The following is an 8,277-nucleotide window of genomic DNA, read 5'->3' on the forward strand; positions in this document are numbered from 1 at the left end:
GCAGCACAATGAGCCAGCTTCATAGATATGGGAATGTTTAGATTTCCCTGCCAGTGACTAAAGGCCTTTAGCTTTCACTAGCCAGTCCCAGCTCGCATTGTTGTTGCCTGTTGATTTGTCTTCTCTCATTATTCCTTGACATGCAGCTCTCCACCCACGCCCACACTAACAACCCTCACACAAAGCGCATTGAGGTATTAACCAGGTTACAAGTTCAATGGAAAATTACACTAAGATTGTGCTGTGTGGCAATATAAAGGGACGGTATTCACTCTCCCAAAGAGCCTGTTAAAAAACACAGCTGGGTTGGTTTTTTTTTTTTTTTCCCCTCTTAAGCATCCTGACAAAAACAATTTTTAGAAGTCGGGAACGTATATTTGTGTGGATGCGGTGTCTATACGTACAATTACAGCGGATAGACACGGGCGTGCGTCGTGTCCCTGCCACTGACTGGCACGATGCAAACTCCCCACTGGAAATCCTGCCGGATTCTGGAGTTCATTTAGAGCATCCCCAGAAACCCAAGCTAAATAAACAGCCTCCTCCTGCTCTCAGCTGCAATTAGATACGTGAACCTATCTTCTTTTTGTTAGCCCAAATTACAGGCTGGTGGAAGGGCTGAAAGTCTATAAAAACGTTTCCTTAGGAATCCCTCCTCATTGAAAACTGAAAATAAAATCAAAATAAAACTTAATGAGATTAACCTAACACAGTAACAAAATTTGCAACACCACACTATAAGGTTAAAAAGAAAATAGTATAATAAAGGAAATACAAAGGCTTTGGCATGGTTTTTACAATCAACAATGGTTAATTTTGATATGTAGTTGTGAACAACTTCAAAACACTTAAGTTTAAAACTCTTGCAAGCACTTTTAATTGATTAGGAATGAATTCTAGATGCACAAAGATGATTGGACTGTGAACAGTAGTACAACTATATCTAAGAACAATTAACTCTTGCCGACCAAAAAGAAACGTATGATGCATGAAAATGTGTATAAAACATCTATAGAATATTCTTGTCAAATATAAATGAAATTAACTTTATTATAGAAATCATTCTGGGAGATTTCTAGGGAAGACAAATACTTACATTTCGACATAAAACAAATTGGATTATATCGAAGACACAATCTACCTTTTATCTATCAAACTCTTTTCTTCACCGGAGCTCTCTCCTTACCCCCTGTTTGCACATAGCTTCAGCCGTTAACAACCTTTGGAAATACCAACAGATATTTTTTCTTACATAAATCTAGTGCGTATTGTTCCAGGTTTAATTATATGCAATGGAATGATACAAACTTGGAACGTCAATCCATAATCTATGAACAGATTGGTAGAAGTATTCGATATATCTTGATAAAACTCTTAAATTCGTGGCAAAGCTTGTTGATCATGGCTTCTTTTTTTTTTTTTTTTTTTTTTTTTTTTTTTTTTTTTTTTTTTTTTTTTTTATCCTTTTCTTTTTTTTTTTTTAAACAACTTCATGACCAACACAGATCAAACATCCATCCAGTCTACATTGTTCTTTTTTTTTTTTTTCATTATAACATACAAATGCCCATTTACAAATAATACACCAAAATGAATAAAAGTTTGGATACCAAAATGAAGATTTGTTCCAACTGATATAATGCCTTCAGTGTACAAAGGTCCATGTGAAAGTCTTTTCCATGTGTTACAGCATTGGGCACAGTTGCAGTACAGAAGTACTCTGAGAGCCATTCTTCCTTTATAAAATACTGCTGAACATCCAACTGTTGTCCATATAGTCATTTACGGAATTAACACATGTTTTACTGTAATCTTGGCCAGTATTGAGACATATCAGGTTCACTGCCAGGAACTTGAACTGGAACTGACACTCCAGGGGAAATGAGACCTGAAAATTGAGAGGAGAAAATGGGTATTTTAGTTTTTCTATACATAGCACAATTTTTGCTTTACAGTTTTGCAGATTTTTGCTTGAATTCCAGTAAGCATTAACTCTCACCATCTACCAGCCTGCAGAATCAGGTGTGTGTGTATTTTAAAAACCTATGCACATCTCACTGATTTGTTGTTATAAATAAACTGTCATGCTTTGAGATAAACGCCAGAGCCTCAGCTCAGTCGTATCAGTTGAGAATTCAGCCCAAAATACACTGAACAGTTCTAGTCTTTTTGAAAGTGTCTGGCTTGCTCCTCTTTATGCTGACACTTACCCTTTTTTACCCTGTTTTGCCTTTTTTATGCATAGGGTAATATCTCTACAGATTCCCTGCCTTTTCTATAACTTCAGACTTTTAGCAGTTTATTTACTGTGTCTGGCACAGACGCAGTAAAAATACACCCAAGTCCTGCAAACACTTTCCCACACACTTAACCTCACTAGTGTGGGTTTCTCTGCTGAAAATTAATGCTGAAATAAATGCTGCTTTAGAAATCAATTACATGGGGAAGACTATGCAGAATGGGGAGCTCACTGAAGAGCTTTCCACTGTCCTGCTATTAGACATCACCTCTGTTAACCAGCTGCCTTCCATCAGGCCCTCCAGCAGCAGCTTAAAAATCAGAATTTTTTTTGCTCCAGCTTGCAAGGTTTTACATTTTCATCTTCTGCCTGGGCTGGCAGCTACTGAACCCAACAGGGAGCTCTCCCAGTGAATACACGTGAAAAACCTGATGGTTGGAGCAAGGGAGAAAGGCTGGGGGAGCACGGGGTCACTCACCTGTGGAAGTGGTGCCAGAGGTGCCCATTGGCTGGCTGTTCATGTGTGTCTGCATGTGAGGAGGGGTGTAGGTGTCATAGCTCCGTCCATTCACCGATGGACTGGTGGGCAGCATGCAAGAGTAGGAGGAGGTCTGGCTGGGTACCGGGGGCTGTGGGAGCAAAGGACAGAACAGTGTTAATTGTCAGTGGAGGCAAACACGGCGTCAGGCTGCTCTGGATGGACGTGCCAGCCCTCAGCAGCAGCAAAAACGAGCCTGAGGTTCAAACTCAGGGACCCTGATGTAAAGCCCTGTTTAGGAGCTCAACCGAGCAGCCTCTTCACGAAGGTGTTTGGCCTGAAGATCCACATGGGCCGTCACTGGCGCTTTTTCAGTCGTGCCTGGCAAGCAGATCCCTGCATCTAGACGCTGATGGAGGTGTTACATAGCTACGCCTGAGCGATGTCCTCATTTATACCCGTGGAAAAGAAAGATGTCTCATACCGTTTGCAGCCAGAGACGCGGCCAACGTCTTACCTCACATTTGATGATGTAACTGAAAACTATTAGGGGGTGTAACTAAAAATTACTCCACTGAGGCACACAGTGTGGTCCTGCACCTGCAAGCCTGGAGCATGTACGCACAGTGTGTGGGTCTGGGGTGACTGAGGCTCTGAAGGGGGATCCCCAAACCTGTTCATACATGCCAATTGATCCCCTGTCAAAGCTGCAGTCGCCCCAAACCTGTGCCAGCAACATCCCAGGAGAACAGACATCTCCATTTACCTAAACTCCAACCTTTAAAACCCAATCTGCCAGTGGGGAGAGCAGCTGGGGGCAGGGGCTGAGAGACCAAGCGGGGGCTTCTCCTGCTCCAGGGTGCCGGGTGAGTGGGGACCAGCGCAGCCTTGACACAGGGAAGCAGTGGGGGAGCAGGAAGCAGGATGAGTAATTCCCGCTCCAAGCACACAAGGCTCAACACATCTGCACACATTTCCTCTCTGTCTGCACATCCCTGACACACAGTGTCTCCGAAAATATTGACAGCCTCACTCGCTAGGCACACACGCTGTGCTCTGGGAGAGCCAGCAGCTCACCGTGCCTCCACAGGGAGATGCCAATGGTTCGGCTGCCAAATCTCCCCCTCCGACACGGCGTGGCTGCCGTGCCGCGGTGAACACGCAGGCAGGGTTTTCCAGGGCGGCTCACACGTGCCAGGTCCCTGCCCAGGTGCCCAGCGGTGAATCGGGGGCCTCCTGCTTTCCCAAGGGTCCCCCTCCTGGATCAGCCTTTTGATCCTTTGTCATCTGCTCTCAGCCTGCTGCCGGGAACGGCACCGCCGGCCTCCGACGTCACGGAGCGGCGACGTAGCCAACATCACTTCTTTCCATAGACTTGCGAGACTCTAACTTTATTTGGTTAATTTTGGTTCAGCAATTAGTAACATAGTAATTGCCGCGGCGGAGGAGTCAGGCTCTCTAATCTGCCCGCCTGCCTCCAGCACTGGTCAATGCTGTGTGCCTCAGACAAAGCTGTAAAACTCCCGTAATTGGCCAGCACCTTCCTAGGCCAACCCCACCATTAAAAAAGGAGGAATTTTGCATCTGAAAGGTCTATAGAAACAGACCCCAAAGGAATAGATTTCTTCCTAACCCAGCTGGTGATCAGCTAATGCTTTCAGGCATGAGGATTGACAGCTCTTGCAATTCTGGCTTAGCTGGCATAACCACTGATGCTAATCACATCCTTCCCTCTCTCAGGTGTTCCTAATGTGCTGCTGCCACATTACCTACACCCAGAATGTCGGATCCCTCCAGCAGCTTATTCAGGCAGCAATTTCCACGATACGGCACCAGCGAGTTCCATGGGTTAACCACAGGGTTTTTTTCCAAAAAAGCAGTTTTTCATCCCAGATTTGTTGCCTTGCAAATGTGAGGACTTTCCACTTCTTAAAATTCAGAAGAAGGTGCTTGTTGAGCACCAGATCCTTCAGTTTCCCCTTCCCTTCTGATTCTCCCAAAGGAGGCATCTTTTCTGATGCCTTTGGTGCTGATTTCCCCGCACAGCACGGTTTGGGTTCCGTAACCCCTCTCATCCTGCGGAGGAAGGGCCTCCACCCACACTCCAGCATATCCCAGGGGCCTCCAAGTCCCGAGGGAGCATCGTGCCGTGGTGGAGGCGCTGGACTTACTTGCATAGGCAGGTTGTTGGCCATGGTGAAGCTAGGCATGGGCGGCAGCGCGCTGTACGTGTTCGTGAGCGCCGTGTCCGTTCTGCCCAACATGGAACCTGATGTGAAAGAGGAAACTATAATAGAATAGACAGATAGATGGACACATTAGTTCAACCACAATTACAACTGGCAGCACAGTCTCAAAGCCTCGTTTTCCCAAGGGCACGGATCAGCGTGAGCGGGTTGTTGGCATTACCGGGGGTGGTTGGTTGCGGGATCGGCTGGTAAACGCTTGTGCTGAAACTACTACTGATGGGAATGTGGCTGGGAGTGTTGCTGGCTTGTCTTCGCTGGTTCCTCAGCTTCTCTTCCCTTCTCCACTTGGCCCTTCTGTTGGAAAACCATACCTGGAAGCACAGCATTTGAGAGTCGTGAGCGACCTTACAAGGACTAGAGGCGTGGGGCCTCCCCCACGTAGCTCAAGGCCATGGCTTACAGTGGAGCAAAGCAGCGGGCGAAAGCAAAGCCCAGCTGCTGCCATTTTCCTGAAAGGGGGATATGGACAAATACCTGCTCGTAAATAAGGGCTGCCCTGTGCTTTGAGAAGCCAGGAATAACAAAATCGAAACGGTAACGGTAAAAATAATAGTAGTCATAACTGAAGAGCAGCTCGGTACCTGTATCCTTGCTTCAGGCAGGTCTATTTTAGCAGCTAGTCTCTCTCTTGCAAACACGTCGGGATAGTGGGTCCTCTCAAATTCTGCAGAAGGAAATATTCTTGCGTCAGTTGCGAAGAGTTAACGTGGCCGACTGTAAAGTCAGAGTTGTTCCTGCGCTGCCTGTGCTCTAAATGCTCTTAGGAAGCATCACTGTAAAGGCAAAGCTGAGCTTTCTGTCTGTGTCTCTGTGTGTGTGTGTGCCTGTGTGTGTGTTAGGAGGGAGGGCGCCTTGCCTGCTGGGGAATATTGCTATGGGGGTAGGCAGGCTTGGGTGCAGTGCTGCATCTTTCAAGAAGCAGTGAGGGCTTCTACCTCCGCCGAGGGGGTCCCCAAGGCAGCTCTGACCCTGTCACCAAGAAGCGAAATGGCACGTCGCTAAATAACAGCGCAAAACCAGAACAAAGATCCGCAGCGGGTCAGAGGCGAGGTGCGCCCAGGCCGGCCAGGGAAAAGGGCACCTGCTCCCAGCCCCGGGCAGCAGCAGCACTGGGGATGGGGAGCGACTGTGGGGGCAGGCATGGAGGGCTGCTGCCAGCCCCAGCTGCCTGCCCACGCCTTCCCAGCTCACAGCAACGCAGCCCAGCCAGGGACAGCGGGCAGGAGGACGGGAGGAGCCCAGGGTGTAGCATCGATGTTCCCGTACGATCTGTGCCCTGAATACCTTCCCTTTGAAAAACCTTTTAACAGCTTTTCAGGGCACACCACAGACATCAATGAATATTTGGAGCTCAGTGAATAAAAGAGCATGGAGGGAGCCACGGACTTTTAAATATATATGTGTCTATAAGGCACGTGAATGCCATGCCCACGTTCAGCTGTTAATGCAGCCGGGGCACATTTTGCTTTTCTCTCCTGCTTCAGCCGTAGGAAAATGTCACTCACCTTTCTCAAGGGCTTCGATTTGCTCTTGGGTAAAGGATGTCCTATTTCTCTGCAGCTTTCTTTTCAGCTGGAGTCTCATTTGGGCCTCGTCTGAATCTTCCCCATTAGAGCTGATGGAGTTAGTGTTTTCCCCTCCTCCCTCCTGTTGCGGACAGCCATCTGTGGAACGGAGAGGAGGAAAGTGAAATGTAGGTACCCTTGTTTTAAGATCCCTATCAGAGAAATAACGCGATTGGAAACAAGTTCAGCCCCGTTTGCTGACACCCCTCCCTTAAAAATGTCTCGGGTATCAAAGCGGCGCAGCGCTAATGACATGGGTAACACGGAAACATTTCAGTTTCCAGCCTTATTGTAAACATCAGAGAGGAAGGATTACGATCACCTGGTCTTAATTTCATTTTGTTTTCCCTCTGGAATAAAACCTGCATAAAAATACTTTCCCCTGAAAGTGATTCTCTTTCCGTGAATCGCTGCTGAAGTGCCATGGCAGTCTCCTCTGCCTGCTGCATTTATTTACCTATTGCTATATTTAAAATAGTGATGTTCAGTATTTCAGATTATCTATAATCAGTAATTCCTATCTAATCAATTAGATGTTGATAGGTTTGCAGAAAATGCTATTAAGAAACCAAACCAAGCTTGTAATCTTTTTAAAAAAATATTTATCCAGTTTTTATTTGAATTCTGCACAGTCAATTTCATTTTAAAGGTTGTGAATTTAGAAGTGCCTGCATTGTTCTGCAGTTTTATTCAACTATTGTATGAGTGTGCATTGCCTTGACACCTATTACTGAGCACAGCTGTAATTATATCATCACCAAGAACAGGCTATAATTGCTGAAAATGGAATTTTATATTTAGATAAAAGGACTGTCCATTCTTTGTAATGTGTTGCACCAGAGAAAAGTAAGATTTCTTTTAAAATTTTAACATGTAATTTTAAAAGAAATAGTAGCGAGTTCACTAACTAGCTAAATACGCCGTTCTGCAGCTGAGCGTTTGGCATATCATTTAAGCGGTACATTTTTAATTAGGGCATTTCCACCACTTTTAATGTAATTTCTGTCATTAAACAGGGGAAAGTTTCATTGTGCTGGGGCGAAGGCGGCTGCGGCCCCGGGCCGGACGGTGCTGGGGGGCTCCGCGGGCACCCCCGGCCGCCGGGGCCAGAGGGATGGAGGCTGCTGGCGAGGCAGAGAAGTCGTTGTCCCTTAAATGAGCTCTCCCTCTTCTTTCAAAGCATATTTTTCGAGGCATTTTGATGTCGCATAAAGAAGGGAGCCGGGGCGAGGGACGCATGGGCTACTTATGCTAATTCCCTTGAAAAGTTACGCCAAAAATAAATAGCGACACTCCCGCGACATCCTTTAAATATTGTGGGAAATCAACTTTAAAGTAATATCATTTATAATCGGCGAACAATGGCCCCGGCCTTCAAAGCTCGGGGGGAATTGTGACAGGATCTGGTGGGACCCTTTCAACCACTTTGAAATGTTTTAAAACCCGAACTTTCTCCTCCATTTAAACACGGGGATTCAAGCGGCCGTGGTCACCATATGGGCGGCCGCAGCCCCATTGAGGCGGCCGGCGGCGGGTGAATAGCGGGGGTGCGGGGGGGGCCGCCTTTCAGGGCACACAAAGCGCCGGGCCCGGGGCCGGCCGCCGCGGCGGGGCAGCGCCCTGCCAAGCGCGGGTGGCAGCGCCGGGGGCCGCGCCCGCCCGCGGCGGGGGCCGCGCTCACCTCCGCCACCGCCCTCATCCATCACTGTCCGCTCCGGACGGGCCCGCACCGACCCGGGGCTGGAG

General features: G+C 47.3%; 1 protein-coding gene across 11 annotated transcripts in view; it reads right to left on the reverse strand.

The window, feature by feature from the left end:
* Positions 1-1,470: 1,470 nt before the first annotated feature.
* PAX6 (paired box 6) overlaps positions 1,471-8,277 on the reverse strand; it is a 22,240-nt gene continuing 15,433 nt past the window's right edge. For 9 of the 11 annotated variants that reach the window (XM_027904595.1, XM_027904596.1, XM_027904594.1 and 6 more), the window contains 6 exons: positions 6,472-6,630; positions 5,548-5,630; positions 5,127-5,277; positions 4,889-5,004; positions 2,718-2,868; positions 1,471-1,888 (listed from right to left, as the gene is read on the reverse strand). In XM_027904595.1, coding sequence (XP_027760396.1) covers positions 1,803-1,888; positions 2,718-2,868; positions 4,889-5,004; positions 5,127-5,277; positions 5,548-5,630; positions 6,472-6,630 — 746 coding nt within the window. In that variant the 3' untranslated portion in view covers positions 1,471-1,802. The remainder of the gene's footprint in view (positions 1,889-2,717; positions 2,869-4,888; positions 5,005-5,126; positions 5,278-5,547; positions 5,631-6,471; positions 6,631-8,277) is intronic. The other 2 variants (XM_027904597.1, XM_027904601.1) reach the window with 1 other exon arrangement.

The sequence above is a fragment of the Empidonax traillii genome, unplaced genomic scaffold (genome assembly GCF_003031625.1).
Source record: "Empidonax traillii isolate 1590-97213 ecotype Southwest subspecies unplaced genomic scaffold, ASM303162v1 scaffold1068:size345056, whole genome shotgun sequence".
Taxonomy (NCBI): domain Eukaryota; kingdom Metazoa; phylum Chordata; class Aves; order Passeriformes; family Tyrannidae; genus Empidonax; species Empidonax traillii.